At 47.6% G+C, this 25026-nt stretch overlaps 1 protein-coding gene across 5 annotated transcripts in view; it reads right to left on the bottom strand.

The window, feature by feature from the left end:
* LOC106603506 (spectrin repeat containing, nuclear envelope 1b) overlaps positions 1-24189 on the bottom strand; it is a 101197-nt gene extending 77008 nt beyond the window's left edge. For 3 of the 5 annotated variants that reach the window (XM_045718138.1, XM_045718141.1, XM_045718149.1), the window contains exons 1-25: positions 24142-24188; positions 23696-23902; positions 23015-23456; positions 22490-22662; positions 22206-22293; positions 21590-21811; positions 21164-21328; positions 20568-20924; positions 19234-19370; positions 18870-19047; positions 18007-18189; positions 17660-17803; positions 16986-17141; positions 16408-16572; positions 15413-15585; positions 15089-15242; positions 14491-14634; positions 14173-14337; positions 9158-9475; positions 8772-8927; positions 8322-8492; positions 7692-8018; positions 760-912; positions 383-550; positions 17-196 (exon numbers count right to left, since the gene is read on the bottom strand). In XM_045718138.1, coding sequence (XP_045574094.1) covers positions 17-196; positions 383-550; positions 760-912; positions 7692-8018; positions 8322-8492; positions 8772-8927; positions 9158-9475; positions 14173-14337; positions 14491-14634; positions 15089-15242; positions 15413-15585; positions 16408-16572; positions 16986-17141; positions 17660-17803; positions 18007-18189; positions 18870-19047; positions 19234-19370; positions 20568-20924; positions 21164-21328; positions 21590-21811; positions 22206-22293; positions 22490-22662; positions 23015-23413 — 4476 coding nt within the window. In that variant the 5' untranslated portion in view covers positions 23414-23456; positions 23696-23902; positions 24142-24188. Of the gene's footprint in view, positions 1-16; positions 197-382; positions 551-759; positions 913-7691; positions 8019-8321; positions 8493-8771; positions 8928-9157; positions 9476-14172; positions 14338-14490; positions 14635-15088; positions 15243-15412; positions 15586-16407; positions 16573-16985; positions 17142-17659; positions 17804-18006; positions 18190-18869; positions 19048-19233; positions 19371-20567; positions 20925-21163; positions 21329-21589; positions 21812-22205; positions 22294-22489; positions 22663-23014; positions 23457-23695; positions 23903-24141 lie in introns of all 5 variants that reach the window. The other 2 variants (XM_045718150.1, XM_045718146.1) reach the window with 2 other exon arrangements.
* Positions 24190-25026: the final 837 nt, after the last annotated feature.

Here is a 25026-nt window from a genome sequence, read left to right as displayed (position 1 = left end):
ACTATACTATACTCACACGCTGTGCAGTGCTGCAGATGGCTGAGTAACTGTCTCTGGTGCCCTGCTGGTGAGCCTGGACCTGCTGGCTGATCTTAGCCTGCACCTGGTCAGTAGTACAGTTGGACATCAGGTCATCTCCCTTCTCCTTCAGACTGGTCAGGCGCTCCTCGAAGCTAGCTATCTCCTCCATGATTGCCTGAGAAGAAATGTGACAGACAAGGGTTATGATTATAAACCCAAAACTTCTAAATTGCCATTTTAGAATGCTGGTTTAGAATTTCAGAAGCATAATTCCATTGTCACGCAAACAGGTGTTATTGCATCATTTCATTCTCATGGATTCTCATACGGTTCCAATCCACAAATTAGTGAATCTACTCACCTTGTGCCGAGCCAGTTGCTGTGTTGCCGTCTCCATGCTGCAGGTCTGCATGGAGTCTGAGGTGACCAGCCTACTGGACATCTGAAGGAGCCACTTCTCCACCTCCTGAAGCTCACTGCTGTAGCCCTCATGCTCCTTCACCCACTCCATTAGACTCTGGACCTGGACCTGTAAATAGTACAGGATTACTTTTTTACCTTAGACAAAGCTACAGTAGCCGTCTCAGCCACCACATCAATCAGGTAGGACAATGACACATTTTGGTTGCATGCTCTAGGTAGCTAGCTAGTCTATCAAAATAGACTAGACAACTATAAACCAAGGAAGCTCTCTAATACTTTAAAAGTGAATCATGTGTACTGTAATAGAACACCTACCTTGGCTGCAGTGCAGAGGTCCTGGTAGTCTGTCTGTAGTCTGCTCATGTTGTCCCTGATGGCAGGGTCGCGGACAGAATCCAGCAGAGCCTCTCCTTTCTCAACCACAGACCTCACCGCTGACTCGTGAGACTGCACTGTCTGCTGGATCGTCTATGTAAGAGGAAAAACATCCTTTGAATGTCAATAATGAATCATTTGTTGATGATATATCTATTTTTACAAGGCACACATAGATACAGTCGAAGTCGGAAGTTTACATACACCTTAGACATACATTTAAACTCAGTTTTTCACAATTCCTGACATTTAATCCTAGTAAAAAATCCCTGTCTTAGGTCAGTTAGGATCACCACTTTATTTTAAGAATGTGAAATGTCAGAATAATAGTAGAGAAAATTATTTATTTCAGCTTTTATTTCTTTCATCACATTCCCAGTGGGTCAGAAGTTTACATACACTCAATTAGTATTTGGTAGCATTGCCTTTAAATTGTTGAACTTGGGTCAAACGTTTCAGGTAGCCTTCCACAAGCTTCCCACAATAAGTTGGGTGAATTTTGGCCCATTCCTCCTGACAGAGCTGGTGTAACTGAGTCAGGTTTGTAGGCCTCTGTCACGACACCGACGGATGGTGGCGCCCCTCCTCGGCCGGGTGGAGCTCGGCGGTCGTCGTCGCCGGCCAACTAGCTACCATCGATCCCTTTTTGTTTCACTTTCTGTTGGTTAGGTCTAGGTAGGCACGCACCTGTTTTGGGTTAGTCATTAGTAGGGGGTGTTATTTAGTTTAGCGTAGGATGTCTGTGTTTGTGCGTGATTGTGTTTCTTGTCCGGTTTATGTGCTATAGGAACGTGTGCTGGTTTTCCTCTGCCTGTGGTTGGTTTCATTGTGTACACCACCGCAGAATTATTTAAGGGCTGCGTCCCTATATATTTGGCGACCACATCCAGTTTTCTTGAATAAAGAAGTGTGGTCAAGAACTCTCTGTCTCCTGCGCCTGACTCTACCTCTCCTGTTTTTTTCGAGCCAGCCCGTGACAGAAATCACGCACCGAAACTTGATGGAGTCAGCAGGAGCTTCAGCGCCAACCCTGTCCATGGAGGAAAGAGTTGAACAACACTCCACCCTGCTCCACCGTCTGGGGAACGCCATGGATCAGGTGTTGGCGCGCATGGAGAGCTGGGACCGAAGCGCTCTCGGCCCCCTGAACGCAGCAGGTCAACAGCCTGCGCCCCCACCAGCACCCACAGCAGCCAGTATCAGTGGGGTGAAACTCGCTCCCCCCAGGGAGTATGATGGGACGGCCGCTGGGTGTAAGGGCTTCTTACTCCAGTTGGAGTTATACCTGGCGACCGTTCGTCCCTCTCCCTCGGGGGAGGAGAGCGTCAGCGTCCTCGTCTCCTGTCTCACGGGTAAGGCCCTGGAATGGGCAAACGCCGTGTGGGACAGTCCGGACTCAGCCAGGGACAACTACCCAGAGTTCACCCGCCGCTTTCGGGCAGTATTCGATCATCCCCCGGAGGGGAGAGCGGCGGGTGAGCGGCTGTTTCACCTGAGGCAGGAGACGAGGAGCGCGCAGGATTTTGCTCTCGAGTTCCGGACCCTGGCCACGGGAGCAGGGTGGAATGAGAGGGCCCTTATAGATCACTACCGTTGTAGTTTGAGGGAGGACGTCCGCCGGGAATTAGCCTGTCGGGACACGACCAACACACTGGACGAACTGGTGGATCTGTCCATCCGACTGGACAATCTGCTGGCCACCCGCGGACGTCCGACCCGGGCCCTGCTCATTCCACCCTCCAGCCCTCCTGCTCCCACGCCTATGGAGATAGGGGGGGCAGCAGCCAGGAAGACTGGAGGGGGAGTTCGCTCCTGCACCTCATGTGGTCGCAGAGGGCACACTGTGGACCGGTGCTGGAGAGACTCACCTGGGAGTCCAGAAGGCAGGCAGAGCGCTCCTTTGACACCTCAGGTGAGTCAGCACCCGCCTCACCCAGAGCCCCCTGTCCGTCACATGTATGTGTCAGTGTCTTTTCCTTGTTTCTCCCCTCACTCCCGGTTTAAGGCGCTAGTCGATTCAGGCGCGGCGGGGAGTTTTATGGACCGTGGGGTCGCGGCTAAGTTAGGGATTCCCCTGGTCCAGTTGGACCAACCCTTCCCCGTGCACGCCCTAGACAGTCGACCACTAGGGTCAGGGCTGGTCAGGGAGGTCACTGTGCCACTGGTCATGGTAATGCGGGGGGTCATGATGGCTCTTAAGGGGTGGTCAAATGAGTGCTCGGGCAGGTGCATAGGAGTTTCCATCGGTGCGACTACGGTGGAGAGTCCAGACCAAGTCTCCACCGTGCACATTCCCTCAGAGTATGCCGATTTGGCTATCGCCTTCAGTAAAACGAAGGCGACCCAATTACCACCTCATCGACGAGGAGACTGTGCGATAAACCTCCAGGTGGGCGCTGCACTTCCTCGTAGTCACGTTTATCCCCTGTCTCAGGAGGAAACAGCGGCTATGGAAACTTACGTCACTGAGTCTTTGAGGCAGGGATACATTCGGCCATCTAACTCACCCGTCTCCTCGAGCTTCTTTTATGTGTTGAAGAAGGAGGGAGGTCTGCCCCCGTGCATTGACTATAGAGGTCTAAATGCCATCACAGTGGGTTTCAGTTACCCACTACCTCTCATCGCCTCGGCGATGGAGTCATTTCACGGGGCGCGCTTCTTCACGAAATTGGATCTCAGGAGTGCATATAATCTGGTGCGTATCCGAGGAGGGGACGAGTGGAAAACTGCATTTAGTACCACATCTGGCCATTATGAGTACCTCGTCATGCCGTATGGGTTAAAGAATGCTCCCGCAGTCTTCCAATCCTTTGTGGACGAGATTCTCCGGGACCTGCTCGGTCAGGGTGTAGTGGTGTACATCGATGACATTCTGGTCTACTCCGCTACACGCGCCGAGCATGTGTCTCTGGTGCGTAAAGTGCTTGGGCGACTGGTGGAGCATGACCTATACGTCAAGGCTGAGAAATGTGAGTTTTCCAAACCAGCCGTCTCTTTCTTGGGGTATCGCATTTCCACATCAGGGGTAGTGATGGAATGTGACCGCATCTCAGCCGTGCGTAATTGGCCGACTCCCACCACGGTGAAGGAGGTGCAGCGGTTTTTGGGATTTGCCAATTACTACCGGAGGTTTATCCGGGGCTTTGGGCAGGTGGCGGCTCCCATTACCTCACTGATGAATGGGGGCCCGGTGCGGTTGTGGTGGTCCGCGGAGGCGGACAGGGCCTTTAGTCGTCTGAAGGTTTTGTTCACCGACGCTCCGGTGCTGGCGCACCCGGACCCCTCTTTGCCCTTCATAGTGGAGGTGGACGCGTCCGAGGCTGGGGTAGGAGCCGTGCTGTCCCAGCGCTCGGGCGCCCCCTCCAAGCTCCGCCCCTGCGCCTTCTTCTCTAGGAAGTTGAGTCCGGCGGAGCGTAACTATGATGTGGGGGACAGGGAGCTGTTGGCTGTGGTCAGAGCCCTGAAGGTGTGGAGACATTGGCTTGAGGGGGCGCGTCACCCTTTTCTCATCTGGACTGACCACCGCAATCTGGAGTACATCCGGGCGGCGAGGAGACTGAACCCGCGTCAAGCCAGGTGGGCGATGTTCTTTACGAGATTTCAGTTTAACATCTCGTATATCCCAGGTTCCCGGAACACTAAGGCCGACGCACTGTCTCGTCTCCATGACGCCGAGGAACGGTCCACCGATCCCACGCCCATACTTCCAGCCTCCTGCCTGGTGGCACCGGTGGTCTGGGAGGTGGACGCGGACATCGAGCGGGCGTTACGGACGGAGCCTACTCCTCCGCAGTGTCCAGTGGGTCGTAAGTACGTTCCGCTCGGTGTTCGCGATCGTCTGATTCGGTGGGCTCACACGCTTCCCTCCTCGGGTCACCCAGGGGTTGAGCGGACAGTGTGTGGTCTTAGTGTGGCCCACCTTGGTGAGGGACGTGAGGCACTATGTCTCCTCCTGTTCGGTGTGCGCTCAGAGTAAGGCTCCCAGGCACCTGCCTAGAGGGAAATTACAGCCCCTCCCGGTTCCACAACGACCATGGTCCCACCTGGCGGTGGATTTCCTGACCGATCTCCCGCCGTCTCAGGGCAACACTACGATCCTGGTCGTTGTGGACCGGTTCTCTAAGTCCTGCCATCTGCTTCCGTTACCCGGTCTTCCTACGGCCCTGCAGACCGCGGAAGCCTTATTCACCCACGTCTTCCGGCACTACGGGGTGCCCGAGGATATCGTCTCAGATCGAGGCCCCCAGTTCACGTCCCGAGTGTGGCGGGCGTTTATGGAGCGACTGGGGGTTTCGGTCAGTTTGACCTCGGGGTTTCACCCCGAAAGTAATGGGCAGGTAGAAAGGGTAAACCAGGCGGTGGGCAGGTTTCTGCGGTCCTACTGCCAGGACCGGCCAGGGGAGTGGGCAAGGTTCGTGCCATGGGCCGAAATGGCTCAGAACTCTTTGCGCCACTCCTCCACCAACATGTCACCATTCCAATGTGTGTTGGGTTATCAGCCGGTCCTGGGGCCATGGCATCAGAGCCAGACGGAGGCCCCTGCAGTGGAGGAATGGGTTCAGCGCTCAAGGGAGACCTGGAACGCTGTGCAGGAATCCCTGGAACGAGCCAGGGAGCGACAAAAAGCGAGCGCTGACCGGCACCGCAGCGAGGCCCCCGTGTTCACCCCAGGGGAGAGAGTCTGGCTCTCGACCCGGAACCTGCCCCTCCGTCTGCCCTGCCGAAAGCTGGGTCCGCGGTTTGTGGGGCCATTTAAAGTCCTGAGGAGAATAAACGAGGTGTGTTACAGATTACAACTTCCTTCTTATTATCGTATTAACCCCTCGTTTCATGTGTCTCTCCTCAGGCCGGTGGTAGCTGGTCCGCTGCAGGAAAATGAGGTACGGGAGGTCCCTCCACCCCCCCTGGACATCGGGGGGCCCCCGGCGTACACAGTCCGGTCCATCTTGGACTCCAGACGCCGGGCGAGGGGCCTGCAGTACCTCGTGGACTGGGAGGGGTACGGCCCGGAGGAGAGGTGCTGGGTACCGGTGGAGGACATACTGGACCCAGCGCTCATCCGGGAGTTCCACAGCCTCCATCCGGATTGCCCTGCGCCTCGCCCTCCGGGGCGTCCTCGAGGCCGGCGTCGGCGCGCTGCGGGAGCCGCGCGTCAGGGGGGGAGTACTGTCACGACACCGACGGATGGTGGCGCCCCTCCTCTGCCGGGCGGAGCTCAGCGGTCGTCGTCGCCGGCCTACTAGCTACCATCGATCCCTTTTTGTTTCACTTTCTGTTGGTTAGGTCTAGGTAGGCACGCACCTGTTTTGGGTTAGTCATTAGTAGGTGGGGGGTTATTTAGTTTAGCGTAGGATGTCTGTGTTTGTGCGTGATTGTGTTTCTTGTCCGGTTTATGTGCTATAGGAACGTGTGCTGGTTTTCCTCTGCCTGTGGTTGGTTTCATTGTGTACACCACCGCAGAATTATTTAAGGGCTGCGTCCCTATATTTTTGCCGACCACATCCAGTTTTCTTGAATAAAGAAGTGTGGTCAAGAACTCTCTGTCTCCTGCGCCTGACTCTACCTCTCCTGTTTTTTTTCGAGCCAGCCCGTGACAGCCTCCTTGCTTACACCCGCTTTTTCAGTTCTGCCCACAAATGTTCTATAGCATTGAGGTCAGGGCTTTGTGATGGCCACTCCAATACCTTGACATTGTTGTCCTTAAGCCATTTTGCCACAACTTTGGAAGTATACTAGGGGTCATTGTCCATTTGGAAGACCCATTTGCGACCAAGCTTTAACTTCCTGACTGATGTCTTGAGATGTTGCTTCAATATATCCACATAATCTTTCTTCTCATGATGCCATCTATTTTGTGAAGTGCACCAGTCCCTTCTGCAGCAAAGCACCCCCACAACATGATGCTGCCACCCCCGTGCTTCACGGTTGGGATGGTGTTCTTCGGCTTGCAAGCCTCCCCCCTTTTTCCTCCAAACATAACGGTGGTCATTATGGCCAAACAGTTTTATTTTTGTTTCATCAGACCAGAGGACATTTCTCCAAAAAGTACGATCTTTGTCCCCATGTGCAGTTGCAAACCGTAGTCTTGCTTTTTTATGGCGGTTTTGGAGCAGTGGCTTCTTCCTTGCTGAGCGGCCTTTCAGGTTATGTCGATATAGGACATGTTTTACTGTGGATATAGATACTTTTGAACCTGTTTCCTCCAGCATCTTCACAAGGTCCTTTGCTGTTGTTCCGGGATTGATTTGCACTTTTCGCATTAAAGTACCTTCATCTCTAGGAGACAGAACGCGTCTCCTTCCTGAGCGGCATGACGGCTGCATGGTCCCATGGTGTTTATACTTGTGTACTATTGTTTGTACAGATGAACGTGGTACCTGGAAATTGCTCCCAAGGATGAACCAGACTTGTGGAGGTCTACAATATTTTTTCTGAGGTCTTGGCTGATTTATTTTGATTTTCCCATGATGTCAAGCAAAGAGACACTGAGTTTGAAGGTCGGCCTTGAAATACATCCACAGGTAGACCTCCAATTGACTCAAATGATGCCAATTAGCCTTTCAGAAGATTCTAAAGCCTTGACATAATTTTCGGGGGTTTTCCAAGCTGTTTAAAGGCACAGTCAACTTAGTGTATGTAAACTTCTGACCCACTGGAATTGTGATACAGTGAATTATAAGTGAAATAATCTGTCTGTAAACAATTGTTGGAAAAATGACTTGTGTCATGCACAAAGTAGATGTCCTAACCGATTTGCCAAAACTATAGTTTGTTAACAATAAATTTGTGGAGTGGTTGAAAACTAGTTTTAATGACTCTAACCTAAGTGTATGTAAACTTCCGACTTCAACTGTAGACAGATCTGTTCATACCTTGTATTTGGCTAACTGGGCCTTCTTCTGATAGAGCTCAGCTTTGGGTTCAACAGGCATCCCTAGCAGAGCCTTCGTCTCTGTGAGCCACTGAGCCTGGGCCTTGTACTTGTCCAGGAAGTCTTTGGAAAGGGAGATGCACTTCTCCAGGGAGCTGTGTTCAGTGCGTAGCCCAACCATCAGGCCCTCTAGCTGGGAGAGATGGGTGTCCACCTCCTCCCTCAGCTGGTCTGCATCTGGTTCCTCCAGGAAGGCCATGGCACGCTCCGTCTTCTCACGCATCGTCCTCAGGAAGCTGTGACCCTGCTCCATGTCACCCTGCAGAGCCTAGAGGACAGACACACATATACATAGACAGAAAGCAGAAACCATTATGCCTGTGACTATAACCTTCTCAGAGGATGAAGCAAAGCCTTGGGAGTTAAAGCCTTGGGAGTGTCAATGCAATGCTAAAAAACACAAGGTCCGCACTCACAAGTAGTTCAAAAGAGCTTACTTTTGCTACGCTAACAGTTGTTGTTTACCAACTCAGTCACTTGAGGCATGGCTTCCATTTAGCTGAAGCTCAGACCGTAGTCTCTCTTATGCCAGACTCAAGGCAGCAGCTGTAAGAAGAGACTATAACTGTACCTCCAGTTTCTTCTTCTTCCTCTCCATGGTAACACGGTCCACTACGTCGATGCTGATGGCCACAGTGCTGAAGTTGTTCTTGGCAGAGCTCAGCCAATCAGAGAAGGTACTGAACACACTCTGGGCCTCCTCTATGCAATACACCTCCTCCTGCAGCTGCTTGATGCTCTCCTACGTCATCAACACAGACATTTTAGGAAAAAGCGAGAGACAAAATTGTCAGATCTTGCACTGTGGTTTCAGAGCTTTGTGAGTGCAAAGTGTTGTTGAGCAGAAGGTCCCAGGTCCGTGCCCAGGTCAAGACAGGGATGAAATCTACTGTGTTACATGTGGTTGTATGCGTCAGTGTGTGTGTGTGTGTGTGTGTGTGTGTGTGTGTGTGTGTGTGTGTGTGTGTGTGTGTGTGTGTGTGTGTGTGTGTGTGTGTGTGCATCTTTAAGTGTTCCATACCAGTAGGTGCAGTAGCAGGGCGTGGTAGCGGGCGGTGAGCTGGGTAGCTCTGGTGCTGACCCGGCTGCTGATGTGGGTCTCGTCCAACACTTGCTGGGCTAGAACACTCAGACCCTCCACCTCCTCCTGGTACACCAGCACCTCCTCCTGCCAACCCTGTATACAGAGAGACACATATAAATATGGCATATCATTTATTGAAACACAGGGGAACTGAAGGAGGAAGATACAGAGGAGGAGGTTGAGGAGGAGGAGAAGGCTACATGCTACCCCTTACTGCATAACGCACACACACAAGACTGTGTAACTACTAATATAACAATAATCAACATCATCATTGATGTCACTTCGTGTTTCACAGCAATCTACTCTGAACCACTGCTGACCTTAATTAGTTGCAGCTGAGCGTTCTTGGTGGCGCGGTCTGACCTTCGATGGCTTCGTAGTTGACCTTTGCTCTCCATGCTCTTCAGCCAGCTGTCCAGACGCTGAAACTTCTGCTCCATCTGGCGGAGCTTGGCCAGGGCACTGTTGAGCTGGCCCCTGGTGTCTCCCAGCCTCCCCTGGTACAACCGCCAGTCTTGCTGCACAGTCTCCAGGACCCGGTCCTCGATCTGAGGGACACCCCATGGCACAACCTGGTCTCTACTGTCTAGCAGGGTGTTGAGCAGGGCCTGGCCCTCCGTGCACTGGACTTGTAGCTCCTGGGAATGAATGCAGAGAGACAGCTGTCATTATTTACAACTGGCCATTACGAAATATTACTGGACATTCCAACGCCATTATACTGTACATCTCGCGCCAACAGGCAAAGATAGGCATTTTTCCCAATGCTGAACAACATCTATTTAGAAAACAATTTTGAATATGTGTCACGTCCTGACCCTTGTAATATGTCATTTGCCATAGTAGAGCGGTCAGGGCGTGACAGGTGATTGTGTTGGGTGGTTTTGGGTTTTCTGTTTATAGGTGGGGTTTTTCTAGTATTCTATTTCTATGTTTTGTTTTCCAGGTTTGGCCGGGTATGGTTTCCAATCAGAGGCAGGTGTCTTTCGTTGTCTCTGATTGGAAGCAATACTTAGGCAGCCTGTTTTCCTTGGTGGTTTGTGGGTAGTTGTTTTCCATTTTAGTCTTTTTAATTGACGGGACTGTTGGTCGTTTTCTTGTTTTGTCAAGTGTCGTCATTAAAAGCATTGAAAATTAGCACTATCCACGCTGCGTCTTGGTCTCCATTTCACGACCCCTGTGACAATATGATCCATTATATTCAATACATCAGGGGCCTGTTGGACCAGTTGGGCATAATAAACAGTTGGTCTTGAATGCTAGGTTGGTCGTAGCTACGTCCGACTTTGTGATCAGAGTTTACACCTTTTGCACCAACCAAAAATAAGACTAGTTGTAGCTAAGTCCGACGTAAGATTTGATGATTTGTAACGATAGTTGCTAGGCAGCGCCAGTTACTAAGCTGTTACCATCCTCGTGGCAGTTCTAAACTTTGCAAGGCATGTCATTTCGCCCATCAGTTCGCATTGCCCACCACCACATGCACATTTCCTAAACCACAACTGGATGGATCCATAATGAATTACTGTGTGAATAAATATCACTGAACAACGAAAATATAATATTGCAATAAAAGGCTAACGCAATTGAAGGCATGTATCAAATTGTTGCTGACTGAAACGTCCAAAGTCCTCCAACTGTTATAATAAATGTACAGCAACAACAGCCGTGTGTGGTCTAGATGATCATTTCCACACCGTTTTGATTGGGACGATGCCATCGCGCTGGTTTGAGAAAAGCATGGTGACTTGTCTTGTTAAATCAATCAATGTCAGATTTTTGTTTACAATGAATCTGTTTTGGATATTTGGTTACAATACGGCTGGGGAAATGTTAGCTAAGTTGAGGTGAGTATTCATCATCATTAGTCTAGTTTGCTCATCTATTAGCAGGACTGATACCATTTTGCTAGCATGTTAGGCTACAGTGGCTTGCGAAAGTATTCACCCCCCTTGGCATTTTTCCTATTTTGTTGCCTTACAACCTGGAATTAAAATAGATTTTGGGGGGATTTGTATCATTTCATTTACACAACATGCCTACCACTTTGAAGATGCAAAATATGTTTTATTGTGAAACAAACAAGAAATAAGACAGAAAAACAGAACTGGAGCGTGCATAACTATTCAACCCCCCAAAGTCAATACTTTGTAGAGCCAACTTTTGCAGCAATTACAGCTGCAAGTCTCTTGGGGTATGTCTCTATAAGCTTGGCACATCTAGCCATCTAGATTTTTGCCCAGTGGGAACCCATCCTTCAAGTTGGATGGGTTCCGCTGGTGTACAGCAATCTTTAAGTCATACCACAGATTCTCAATTGGAATGAGGTCTGGGCTTTGACTAGGCCCGTTTTAAAGCTTATTCAAGCTAAAATATACTGTAGGTGTGTTGAATATGATAAAGGTACTGGATTATGAGGTGTCTTTTTTGCTAAATGAACAAATTAAATAAGCAGTGGCATGGTGCATATAGCCTTAGAAGAACAATGACATATACCTCAATGCAGTCATATTCATGGCTTATTGGGAGTGTGGCTTTCAGTTAGTTCTTTTTGGCAACCGATCCCGTGAGAGTGAATGTCATTCCAGTTCATCTGTTCTGTTATATTTAATCAAATCTGACTAACCCAGTGAACTGCTTGCTATCAATACTATCTGATGGTGTTCGCATGTTTAGGTAAAAAGACAAATAATGTCCCGTTTGGAACACTGACAAGTAAAGAGCATAATATATAAGTTTGGACACACGTACTCATTAAAGGGTTTTTCTTTATTTTTACTATTTTCTACATTGTAGAACAATAGTGAAGACATCAAAACTATGAAATAACACATACAGAATCATGTAGTAACCAAAAAAAGTTAAACAAATAAAAGTATATTTTATATTTGAGATTCTTCAAAGTAGCCACCCTTTGCCTTGATGACAGCTTTGCACACTCTTGGTATTCTCTCAACCAGCTTCATGAGATAGTCACCTGGAATGCATTTCATTATATCTACAGCCTTACTTCACTCATGCCACGGTCTCTGCATACAATATAGCTGATTACACGCATGCACCATTCAATCTGATCGCACGCACAAACTACCTCACTTTGTTGCTTACATGATCTTGTCCACCTCCCTGTTCTCATTGTCCTCTGCCACAACCAGGCTAAAACCTAGCCAAGCCATAATACTCACCGCATTTGTTGAGAAATCTTCCTCGCTTGGTGACAAGGCAGGCATCTGTAGGCTACATGTCCAGTGGTGATAAATTAAATTAAAAAAATTAAATGAAGAAAAAGGATGTCAGCCTTTCCCGGCCTTAGCCATGGTCGGCATATCTAATATATGCTCATACCCCACTCTCACTTTTTGTATGCCACTATTGTATCAAATACACAGGATTTAGCGCCTCAGGTTTCTCGCCCTATCTCACACTCGCAGGCCCTCAGACAGGCTAATACCAAAGCCTCTTTCAGATAATAATACGTATAATATAGATGATAATAATAATTATAAAATTATCAATAATACTATACAAACTCACTGCTACTACTATAGGAAGAAAGTTTTATAAAGCCTCAAATGAAGCAGACATTGCGGTATTGATACAATGAGGGTTGTAGAGAATAGCGGCAAAATACAACAAATTCTAGAACAGAAGCATAGAATTCTGGCACAGTGTGCAAAAATAACTCACACTGTAAGGGCTGTTATTGATATTTAGAATTTACGCGTCAAAAGGTTAATGCGTTTCAGCCAATCAGTTGTGTTGTGACAAGGTAGGGGTGGTATACAGAAGTTAGCCCTATTTGGTAAAAGACCAAGCCCATGTTATGGCAAGAACAGCTCAAATAAGCAAAGAGAAATGACAGTCTATCATTACTTGAAGACATGAAGGTCAGTCAATGCGGAAAAATTCAAGAACCTTGAACGTTTCTTCAAGTGCAGTCGCAAAAACCATCAAGCGCTATGATGAAACTGGCTCTCAGGAAGATTGCCACAGGAAAGGAAGACCCAGAGTTACCTCTGCTGCAGAGGATACATTTATTAGAGTTAACTGCATCTCAGATTGAGGCCAAATAAAAGCTTCACAGAGTTCAAGTAACAGACACATCAACATCAACTGTTCAGAGGAAACTGCGTGATTCAGGCCTTCATGGTCGAATTGCTGCAAAGAAACCATGACTAAAGGACACCAATAAGAATAAGAGACTTGCTTGGGCTAAGAAACACGAGCAATGGACATTAGACCGGTGGAAATTTGTCCAAAATTTGAGATTTTTGGTTCCAGCCGCCGGGTCTTTGTGAGATGCAGAGTAGGTGAACGGATGATCTCCGCATGTGTGGTTCCTACCGTGAAGCATTGAGGAGGAGGTGTGATGGTGTGGGGGTGCTTAGCTGTCTGTGATTTATTTAGAATTCAAGGCACACTTAACCAGCATGGCTACCACGCCATCCCATCTGGGTTGAGCTTAATGGGACTATCATTTGTTTTCAAACAGGACAATGACCCAAAACACACCTCCAGGCTGTGTAAGGGCTATTTGACCAAGAAGGAGAGTGATGGAGTGCTGCATCAGATGACCTGGCCTCCACAATCACCCAACCTCAACCCAATTGAGATGGTTTGGGATGAGTTGGCCCGCAGAGTGAAAGAAAAGCAACCAACAAGTGCTCAGCATATGTGGAAACTCCTTCAAGACTGTTGGAAAAGCATTCCTCATTAATCTGTTTGAGAGAATCCCAAAAGTGTGCAAAGCTGTTATCAAGGCAAAGGGTGGAAACTTTGAAGAATCTAAAATAAATGTTGATTTGTTTAACACTTTTTTGGTTACTACACGATAGGTGTAATATAGATGATAATAATAATTATGCAATTATCAATAATACGTGCACATGACATGTCTTTTATCACCATTATTATTTGCACTGGCACCGGACATGATTCCCTATTTTCCTTCATAATGGTCTTAAATAAATCTTCAAAAAGTTCTTAAATGTGATGTTTTGGTGCCTTTAGGGCAATTCAGAAAGCTGATTGAGGACCTTATTTCTGATTAATGTATTTTGTATTTATATTTATGTGTGTATCTTCTGTAATTCATGTCATTCAGGTCTCAGTATGACTCCCTGATAAAATAAAGGTTAAATAAAAAAAACTGTTATTATTTGAAATCCCATTTCCCATCAACTGTCAATAATAATGAGTAGTATAGCTGAACGTGGGTCACTTGGCTTTACCCAGGTTGGCAGTTTTGTCTCTCATCTCGGAGAATGAGAGAAATGGGAAAAGCCACTTTTCTTTGGCTATGTATCTGGAGGTAGCAGTATGTTCTTGTTCTGACCTGTAGTTTCTGAAGCGTCTCCTCCAGGGTTTCCACATCCCCCTCTAGCTGTGTGTAGCAGCCCAGCTTCTCCTGCTCCTGCTCCAGCCACACCTCAAACACATGCAGGCCTCTCTGGTACTCCTGGTGGGCCTGCACAAGCTCCTCTGCTTTCCCCATCGTACTCTGACAACACAATAACAATGACGTGCATTACAGACATGCAACTACTACTATTTTTGTTCATGCTAATGCATAGGAGGAACAACATAAGTCTGGCAAGTAATACTAACACAAGAGTAGGAGATGGAGCATGCTTCACTGATGTACTCTATATACCTTGGCGTTGTCCTTGACGTTGTTGTATCGTTCCTGCAGGTCCTGGAGCTCTAGCTGTGTGACGTAATGTTCGGCCATGTTGGCTCCCTTCATAGTGATGGTGTCCAGCAGACTGCTGTGGCTCAGCACCTCCTCATAGAGAAGCTAAAACAAACACAACATAGCTCAGGGTTAATGTGTATGTTTCTACTGTACTTAAACCACAGCATGATACAGGGTTAGGTTACTTCTTGATAAAACCAAACATATAGGAGACTGGCATTGTGAGACTTTTTAAGTCAGAAGCACCCGACAAGGATGTCTTCTTTCACCGGTATAATTTGCACTGTCTGAAGCTGAAACAAACCATGGCATTTCACATGGTTAAGGTTATACCTCTTGATAAAACTAAAGATGTTTGAGAAGCACTTTGTGACCAATCATTACCAAGGTCACTTTATCCAAATGTTTTTATAAGCCAGAGGCACATGACATGTCTTTTTTACCATTATTATTTGCACTGGCACTGGACATGAGTCCCTCTTTTACTGTTATTATTTGAAATCACATTTCCCATCAACTGTCAATAATAAAGAGAAGTATAGACGACCATGGGTACCTTGGCTTTACCCAGGTTGGCAGTTTTGTCTCTCATCTCGGAGAACTGTTTGTCTGTTGGGTCCAGGCTCTCCTCAACATGCTCCACCCAGCCCACAAACTGAAGCACGTCCTCCTGGTAGCTAGTCCACTGGGAAAGAGCTCCCTCCAACTGACTGTGAGGGGAATACAGTGTAGTAAACATAAATATATCAGCTAATCGTCACTAAAGTTACTTGTACACTACCCAAATGTTAAAAATAAAACAAAACATTACATTTGATCAGACGTAATCATAACCCAGTAAGTACTCTACTAAGGCAGTACACAAGAAAGAAAAGCTAACCTTTTGCAATGGATGGAGGCGGAAAGCAGGGCATCCCAGGAGTCTTTGAGGTCCTGGATGTGCTTGCGGACTACTGGTACTCCCTCTACTGAGGTGTTCCTCTGGACAGACTCTCCCCTGGTGACCAGCATCTTCAGCTGGATCTCCTTCTCCTGACGTGCTGTCAGCAAAGCCTGGGAGAATGACATTAAGGGTCAGTCCATGTATAACATAGTGAGGTCTCACGAAGGCAGCAGCAATGCTAACTTAGCTACCTGTTACATACTGGAGATTTAAAACAGCTTCTCCTCTGTAATCCAAGTCTGATTCTATTTTAGTTTAGCTTTGTTTAATTTATTTTATTTTATCTAGTTTAGCTTATCTTAGCTTTGTTTAATTCAGTTTATCTTAGCATAGTATAGTTTACTTAGTTTAGTTTACTGAGTTTAGTTTGTTTAGTTTTGTCATGACTCCCGCCGAAGTCGGTCCCTCTCCTTGTTCGGGCGGTGTTTGGCGGTCAACGTCACCGGTCTTCTAGACATCGCCACTCCACCTTTCATTTTCCATTTGTTTTGTCTTGTTTTCCCGCACACCTGGTTCACATTCCCTCATCAGACTGGATGTATATTACCCTCTCTTTCCCCCATGTCTGTGTGTGGAATTGTTTGTTGTTACGTGTATGTGCACATCAGACTGGTTTGCGCCGGGTTATGTCTACCTGTATTTGTTTAGTGTTCTTAGTGCCGTGTGTTTGTTCGCCGTAATAAAGGGCTTCGTTTGCTACCCAATTCTGCTATCCTGTGCCTGACTTCCCTGCAGCCAGTTACGCATACGTTACAGAATTCCACACCCGAGTATGGAGTCAGCAGGAGCAGGTACCTCTGGTAGCGGAGTCGAGGAGCGCGTCCGGGAACACACGGTGTTGATTCACCATCTCGGCGCCGCCAGGTTACTTAGTAGCTAGTTTAGTTTATCTTAGTGTAGCTTGGTGTAGGTCAGAGGTGGTCGTACTGTACCTCCAGCTTGATCACCCTGCTGTCCAGGACGTTCTTGTCTGCTGTGGGGGTGCAGTAGGTCTGCAGCATGTGGCTGGTGTCGGCCACCCAGTTCTGCAGCTCCTTCAGCCCCTGGGAGAACAGCTGGTGCTCGGTGACAATCCGGTCGATACGGGAAGCCTTCTCCTATGGGATCACACAGCACAGCACACAAGTCGGCCTCTGTGTGTTCATTCATGTGCACACTCATGACAAATTCAACTTAAAGCGAACCTGGGGTTTGTGTATGCAAATAACAACGGGCTACAATCAGTATGGAAGAAAAGAACAGCAGTAGTAATTTTGCCAGCAAAAATGTAAATTCAGTATTAGCAGTATTAAAGTGTTAGCAATTCAGCATTACCTCAAAACGAATTAATATCAAACATAATTACGTTTACAATGATACAGTATTTGATTCTACAGATATAAGATTGTAAATTCATTGATTATCTACGCAATTTTAACCGGAGTGGTAAGCTCCAGACAAACACATTCTATTGCCTCCTCCCTGCCCTCTTGCAGGTGGACAGGCTGGCAGGCAGGCAGACATTAGTTACCTTGGTCAGGTTGGTTAGAGCTAGGTACTGTGCAGAGAGCTGTGAGACACGGTGGACAAAGCCCTTTCCAGCCGCGTGTCCGTCCCACAGTAGCTGGGCCTTCTCTTTGAGCCTGATCAGCTGAACCTCTTGAGAGGCTAACTCCTCGAGCACAGACTGCAAGGGCACAAGCAGGTTATGACCGAGACAGAGGCATGGAAGCCAACACACAGACAGTTAGCTAAGTTAACATAGACACTTAGAAACCAGACATGGAAGAAGGAGATTTGGTCAATGTTATGACCATGAAATACTGTCATGAAATGAAAATCCAAAGGTTATAAAACACAGCAGACAAAGATGTTTGATGCAAGCATTTGAACAGGGTTGTCAACTGTAAACTCTGTAAACAGTTATTCTTTACTCTGCATTGAACACACATACAGCAGAATCATTTGAAAATAGATAGAGTAGATGGCAGGGCAGAGATGAGCAGTTAGCAGTTATGATAAGCTTTAACAATGCAATGCGGAACTCCATCAGTGACTATGATTAACTGTGACAGAGCTGAAATGGTGAGCTTCTGTAATGGCTGGTGCCTGGCAGGGCTGGGTGGATGGTGGGATGATGGGAACAGTTATGGTGATAGCGGTTTATGAAGTGACATAATAACACAGGCTGAGAGCCACGTATACCTGCAGCTTGTGCAACTCCTGCTTTTTAGCTGTGAGGTCGTGGAGTCGTGTGCTGCTCTCCTGTACAGCAACCTCTGTCCCGTGCAGCCACTCCTGAAGGGGCTCCGCACTCGCCTCAAAGTCCTTCATCTGAGACTGGAGGTTCTGAAACACAGAAGTGAAACGAACACACCTTCTGATACACAATTCAAACCAGAGGTTTCAGCACCGCACAAATTGATAAAATGCTTCCTCTCAAGATACAGTAAAGTACACTGAGTGTGAGATAATTTTTTTAAACAAAGTGAATAGATTACACATTATCATCAGAAAGGATTCACACGCTGTACTGTACATAGATTGATTACCTGTAATGCAGTCTCCCTCTGGTGCAGGTTGGACATCAGAGTCTTCCAGTCCTCTCTGGCACTGCTAATCTTGGCCCGGACAGCGTCCACTCGGTCTTTGGCAGCAATACTGACCACCAGCTCACCACTTAGCACCACAGCATTCAGCTTGGAGTGGCCCTGTTCCCTGTCACTCAGGAACTCCTTTGGGGTGGAGACAGAAGTCAAGAGATGAGACGCATACTTTAAAACAGAATGTCCACCGAAATTAAATGTGCTTGCAAGGACAAATATGTTCCAAGGACAAAAGGTTTCCTGAACAAAGATAAGAAGTACTTTTACTGGAGAATATCCATTGAAGAACTCATCAATCAAACGTAAAATCTATTTATAAAGCCCTTTTTACATCAGCAGAAGTCACAAAGTGCTTATACAGAAACTCAGCCTAAAACCCCAAAGAGCAAGCAATGCAGATGTAGAAGCATGGTGGCTAGAAAAAACTCCCTAGAAAGGCAGGAACATAGGAAGAAACCTAGAGAGGAACCAGGCCCTGAAGGGTGGCCAGTCCTCTTTCTGGCTGTGCCAGGTGGAGATTATAAGAGTTCATGGGAATTAAGGCCAGATCGTTCTTCAAGATGTTCAAACGTTCATAGATGACCAGCAGGTTCAAATAATAATCAGTGGTTATAGAGGGTGCAACAGGTCAGCACATTTAGGAGTAAATGTCAGTTCGCTTTTCATAGCTGAGCATTCAGAGAGAGAGAGAGAGAGAGAGAGAGAGAGAGAGAGAGAGAGAGAGAGAGAGAGAGAGAGAGAGAGAGAGAGAGAGAGAACTGATGGACTAGGCTTGATTTTGAGTCCAGGGAAACTGGCCCTTAGTGTACCTGTATCTTCTGCAGGCTGGAGGAAGCCTCGCCGAGGTTCTGAGGCACGTCAAAGCACTTGGCTGTGATGATCTTGGCGTTAACCAGCCACTGCTGGAACTCTCGGAAAGTGGCACGAAACCGCTGCTCCAGAAGCTTCTCTTTGCTCTGGCATTCTCTGGAGGCCTGCAGGCTCAGACTAGGAGGGAGAAGAGAGGACCAGATACAACTACTTTTACACGGCACCTACAGGGCGGTATTCTGACTTGAGATCTGATTCTGCACACGTAACTTTCTGTGCAAGTCTCCCATTGACATCAGTGAATGGTTTGCGTGAATGTTTGAGTATAGTAAGAATCCTCCATCCTGCTGCTGACTGACTCACCTGTTGTACTCCTTGATGAGGGAGGACACTCTCTCTGACTGAGTGCCCAGGTCCCTGGAGAACCGCCATAGGTCATTGAGCTGGGACTTCAGACTGTCTGACATGGGCTCCACTTTAACCAGGCCATCCAGAGTGTCCTGGGTGGCACACACACACAATGAGAATATGCTTTAGAGAAGGAATGGAGGATTGTGAATGCCTGAGTATATGGCGATTTTGGGCATTTCACCTTCACTTTGAAAAGTCAACACTCATCATAACTATTACGGATCCTTCCTTTATTGTTGCATTCCGCTTTGGCAGTGCATCAATACTTGAACAATATATATACCATAATTTCCGGACTATTAAGCGCACCTGAATATAAGCCGCACCCACTGAATTAAAAAATATATATTATTTTGAACATAAATAAGCCGCACATGTCTATAAGCCACAGGTGCCTACCGGTACATTGAAACAAATTAACTTTACACAGGCTTTAACGAAACACGGCTCGTAACAAAAATAAATAGGCTTTAACGAAACACGGCTTGTAACAAAAATAAATAGGCTTTAACGAAACACGGCTTGTAACAAAAATGTTCAAATTAGCAGTAAACAGTAGCCTACCAAGAAAGTCATTGGTCACTATCTTCCTCCTCCTGTGCACTGAAACCATCTCCTTCGGTGTCAGAGTTGAATAGCCTCAGAATTGCTTCATCCGATATTGGATCGTTTTCATTGTCGCTCTCGTCACTTTCATCCGGAGGCAAATCCCCCGCTGAGCCCTCTTCAACACGCAGCAGTCCAGCCTTTCGAAACCCGTTGATGATAGTGGATTTTTTGACAATGCTCCACGCTGTCAGGACCCACTGGCAGACTTGACCATAAGTTGCTCTTCGCATGCGGCCCGTTTTAGTGAAGGATTTCTCCCCACTTGTCATCCAAGCCTCCCGCTGAACATGGAGCGCCACCTTAAATGCACGATTTACACTGATGTCGAGTGGCTGCAAATACTTTGTTGTGCCCCCAGGAATCAGGGTGACAAAATGACTACCGTAATCAGAATGATGGGAAGTTTGAGAGCGCTCGATTTAATCTAAACAGTAAACAAAAAAGTTGTTTGACCTTAACCCGTTCGGCAATTTCATTGGTCTAATGAAATGTTCATGCCGCCAAAAAACTGAGCACGTCACAGAATGTGTTTTTTTTTTTTAATTGAAAGCGGGAAAAATCCATATATTAGCCGCATCATTGTTTAAGCCGCGAGGTTCAAAGCCTGGGAAAAAAGTTGCGTCTTATAGTCCGGAAATTACGGTATATATATAAGAATACCTGCAAAGGAGCCTTACTTTTGCAATCTGCCAGCCCTGCACAGCCTCCTCCCCACTGTTTTTCCCCTCGGTCTGAGAGAGTCTGTCTCTCCACTCCTGCAGCTGACTGCTAAACTCCTGCAGGTCCTGCTCCAGCTGAGCAGCCAAGCAGTTAAACTCCTGTTCTGAACTGGCAATCTGAGAGAGCGCAGTCTCCAGGCCTGCCCTGGTCTGCAGTGCCCCACGCTCCCAGTGCTCCCAGGCAGACAGCAGGGCTGCCTCCTCCCTCTCCACTGCCTCGAAGCCCCCGGAGCCCGTGTGGTCCCTCGCTGCAGCCCCACAACGCTGCACTCGGCTGAGACGCTCTCGGCCACACTGCCTGGAGTCTATCAGCTCCTGGATTGGAACATTTGAACAGGAAGCATTCAACTGTTACTGTTCCTGCCAACTACTCTCCATTCGTCACTATGATGTTCTATAGAGGCTTAGCGCAGACAGAGAGACATACTTATCCTTACGGGAGGGTAACATTTATTTACGTTTTTGCACATGCCTAATCTCTAATGATTACTATGATGTGTCAATGATGTGTCAACAAGGTGTTTATATTGTATGTGATGACTGAACATCCTCACCCGAACTTTGGCGAGCTTCCTCTTTACAGAGGTGGAGTCTCCTGACAGATCCGACCAGCGTTGGAGCTCCTCCCTGGCAGAGGTCAGCCAATCATTGAAGTCCCTCACCGCTTCCAAGTAGTGCTCATGCTCAGTCACTATGTTCTCCATGGCGTGAACCTTACCCTGAGGGGTGGACGGCAGACAGAGACTTGAGTTAGGCTGTGTCAGATTTACACATAAGAGTACACTGTGAACAAAGACTGGATATTGTCTTGATGCATTAACATCAATGCAAGTCGATTACAACGATGAATTGAGGCTAATAACACAAACAGATCGTCAGACTTGAGCTGAATGTACTTATGTAGTTATTAGATGTAGTTATTATACAAAGGAGAGAAGCATGTATCTAACTGCCATCCTTTAGGAGCAAGGCTTGATTACCTTGACGACAGCGGTGATATCAGCAAAGTGCGCATTAAGCTCCATTCTCTGCTCTGGTCCGAAGGCCTGGTTGCCTGTCTTCTCATGCAGCTCTGCAGCCTTCTCTGTCAGCCTGGCCAGTGGTGCTGTATGAGCCTCCACGTCAGCCTGCAGGGCTCTGAGACGCTCCAGGAGAGAAGCCTTTTCCTTCAGGCCTGGCTGCTGGGCCAGCGCCAGACCCACCTACATTTACATTGACATTTGAGTCACCTAATAGACGCTCTTATCTTGAGAAACGTACATGCAGTGCATTCAAGTAAGGAAGGTAAAACAACCACATCTCAATCAATAAAGTATTTAAAATAGCCGATATATGCTAAATCAGTGGTAGTAAGAAAAGATAAGTCGAGGATTCTGAGATAATTGGCTTTAATGTTCCAAACCCTCATTGGTTTGAATGGTGTCAGCAATTTATATCTTGTATTCTTTTGAACTTAACATGAATTGGGGTATTTTTAGTACTATATGGTATACAACATTGAAGAGAACAAGGCAATGTCAATAACTCAATTTTGACAAAAATTCTGATAGAACCTTATAGTCCCAATCTCTCGAAGTATGCACAGCTGAATCTCACCTCCTGCTCTACAGACTCCATCCACTGCTGCAGCTGACCCTTACTCTCCTGGTAGCTACTCCACAGGGCCACCGTCCACTCCAGACGACTGGGTTGGTCAACACAAACAAACAAACACAAGCACACACACACAGATTAACACACACAGAGACGTGGAAGATTGGAGCATACTTACGGGTTAGTGAGAAGCTTGTTTTACACATAACATCATGTTTTGTGCTACTCCAAACTGCAGCAAGAGATTCACTGTAGTTTTATTGGGGTAAACGAGCAGCGTACCGTACCTGTGACAACTCATGGAGGTCATGAGCATGTTGGCCCAGGCGTCCTTCAGGTTCTGTAACTGGGAGCGGATGGCCTCCTGTCCCTCCACACTGTTGTGCTTCAGGACCTGCTCGCCCTTCCCTACCGCCATGTTCAGCTTCACCTCGCCCTCGCCCTTCATCAGCAGGATGTCCTGGAACACACATGGAGGAAGAGCAAAGCAAACTTTATTTAGACTTGTTGAAGACTTGTTCAACATCCATGTAGACCATTTCCTCCTTGAAACATTGACCTTCCATGGCTCGTGTTATCTCAAAGTAGTGGTTCTCAACCTGGAGTACTAGTACCCCTGGCGGTACCTGGCCTGTCCACAAGGGGGTACTTGGGAGGACTCATAAGAACATAGGCTAATGATTAGTTGCACATGAGGTACTTGAGGTAAATGTAATAAGGGGTACAGTAACCAACAAATATTAAGAATGATAGCCCCTGAATTAAGGTCTCTATCATGGATACATCAGCTTCAGTTTGTCATGTTGTCTGACCTGCACAAGTCCCAGCCTCTTCTCCAGCTTCTCCTTGTTCCCCAGTGTACTGTTGAGGCTCCCTAGTCGTTCCTGTACACCGTTCAGCCAGGACCAGGTGCTCTGCAGGGTCTCCTCAAATGCTTGCTGTTCCTGTAGGGTCATCTGGCAGCTCCGCAGCTTCTCCCTCACCCTCCGCAGCAGACCTTGGTGCTGAGACTGCAGCCCCGCAGCCGCCCGCATCTCGCCACCGTCGCCCCGTCCACCTTCGTTCAGGGCCTGCGACTCCTGACACAGTCGCTCGAACGAGTCCCTTTCTTTGAGCACGTCCTGGTGGTATCCTTCCACCCTCTCCAGTGTTGCCTTCTCAGGATCCCTGTGTTTCTCCTCAGGCAGCTCTGTGTTCAGCCTCTGCTCCATGTGCTCCAGCCAGTGCTTCAGCCTCTTCAGACGGCTCTCAAACCTGACAGACAGAGATATATCACCTTGTCACAGTCACAGACTCATACACATCTATGAATGTATTCCTGAGGCCTACTCCTGGGCTCCAAGGCTGCATCTCAATATTCTAAAGTTCTACCTCTAGAAGTTGATTTTCCCCCATCTGTACTGAAAGAACAGTATAGGCCTGGATAAGTGAAGATGAGGAAAAGGAGAGGAAGTCTCTTTATATTATTGAGATCCATCCCAAGTATCTCTTACCCATTTAGTTGTGCAGTGCTGTCCTCCAGGGCCTGTTGGTTGAGTCTACACTGCTCTACGAAGCGGTCCCAGTCCTGCTGGATGGAGGAGAGGTGCTGCTGCACCTGGCCAGCGCTGGCCTTAGGGAGATGGAGAAGGAGCTTCTCCCCTTCCTCACACACCTGAGTCAGACGCACCTCCCCCTTCCTCCACACGCTCCAGAGCCCCCTAAACGATAGGAGGACACATCTTTAAACTGTATGTGACAGGGCAACACTTGCACAAGTAATTAACTGTTTAACTGCCAGTTTCCAGGGCACAGATTTAGTCTAGCCCTGGACTAAAAAAAGCAGACTCAATGGAAAATGTTCATTTTACTCCAGGGCCGGGGAAACCTACTTAAAGAGATTGAGGATTAATGGTATAGTTAAGGGTTGTATGGGTTATATGTTGTGTTTGGACTGTACCTTTAGCTTCTGGAGTTTGCGCTCCACGATGCTAGTGTCTCCTGATCGGTCAGAGCACTCCTTCACTACCTCCCTCTGCCCAGACAGCCAGCTGTGGAACTCCCGAACCAGGTCTACAGAACAAGAGAGACAGAGATTATCATCATCCTCGTCATGGTTGTAGAATATTGCAGAATAGAATACAGTAGTGTAGTGCAGAATAGATAAATCGATAGATCAATTAATCGATCCATCGATTCAGTCCTTCTCACCATTGAAGTGTTTTTGCAGGCCGTGCTGCAGGGAGGCCAGGGTCCTGGAGCAGAGCTGGTTGACAAACTCGTAGCTCTTGATGAGGTCAGTGAGGGCACTGCCCAGCCCAGCCAGCTCCTCAGAAGGGTACTTCCGACACAGAGTGTTCAGGCTCTCCCTGGTAGAATCTATGCTGCCTTGCTGGTTCTGAAGGTCCTTCTGGAGGTCCTGTCATGCAATTCACACACATATGAGTTCTACACCTACAGCAATAATAATATACAGAATAACACGTGTGAGTGCTCAGAAAAATAACTTAGTCAGGATCTCCTGGAAAGAGGTAAAGGCCTTGCACAGAAAATAGTGAAGTGGAGCGCCATGGTGGATTCCCTATGCTCACAAGAGGGCCAAGGGCCAAGTCAGGTACGTTCTCAGGTAAAAGCTGTTTCAATTCAACGTCTCCCTACCTTGACTCTGCAGATGTCCTCTGGGTCAGAGCCAATCGGTGAACTAGTCAGGGATTGCTCCATGCTCTTAAGCCAATCAGACATCTGAGTAATGTAGTCCTCTAGCTGCTTCCTCTGGGAGCTGAAGTCCCGGAGGTTTCCCCTGGCCTGCTCACACAGCTTCTGCACCTGGCTCATCTTCTTCCTC

This window comes from Salmo salar, chromosome ssa01 (genome assembly GCF_905237065.1).
Source record: "Salmo salar chromosome ssa01, Ssal_v3.1, whole genome shotgun sequence".
In the NCBI taxonomy this organism is placed as follows: Eukaryota; Metazoa; Chordata; class Actinopteri; order Salmoniformes; family Salmonidae; genus Salmo; species Salmo salar.
Note: the sequence above shows the minus strand (reverse complement) of the source record. Positions and strands in the feature narration are given on the sequence as shown.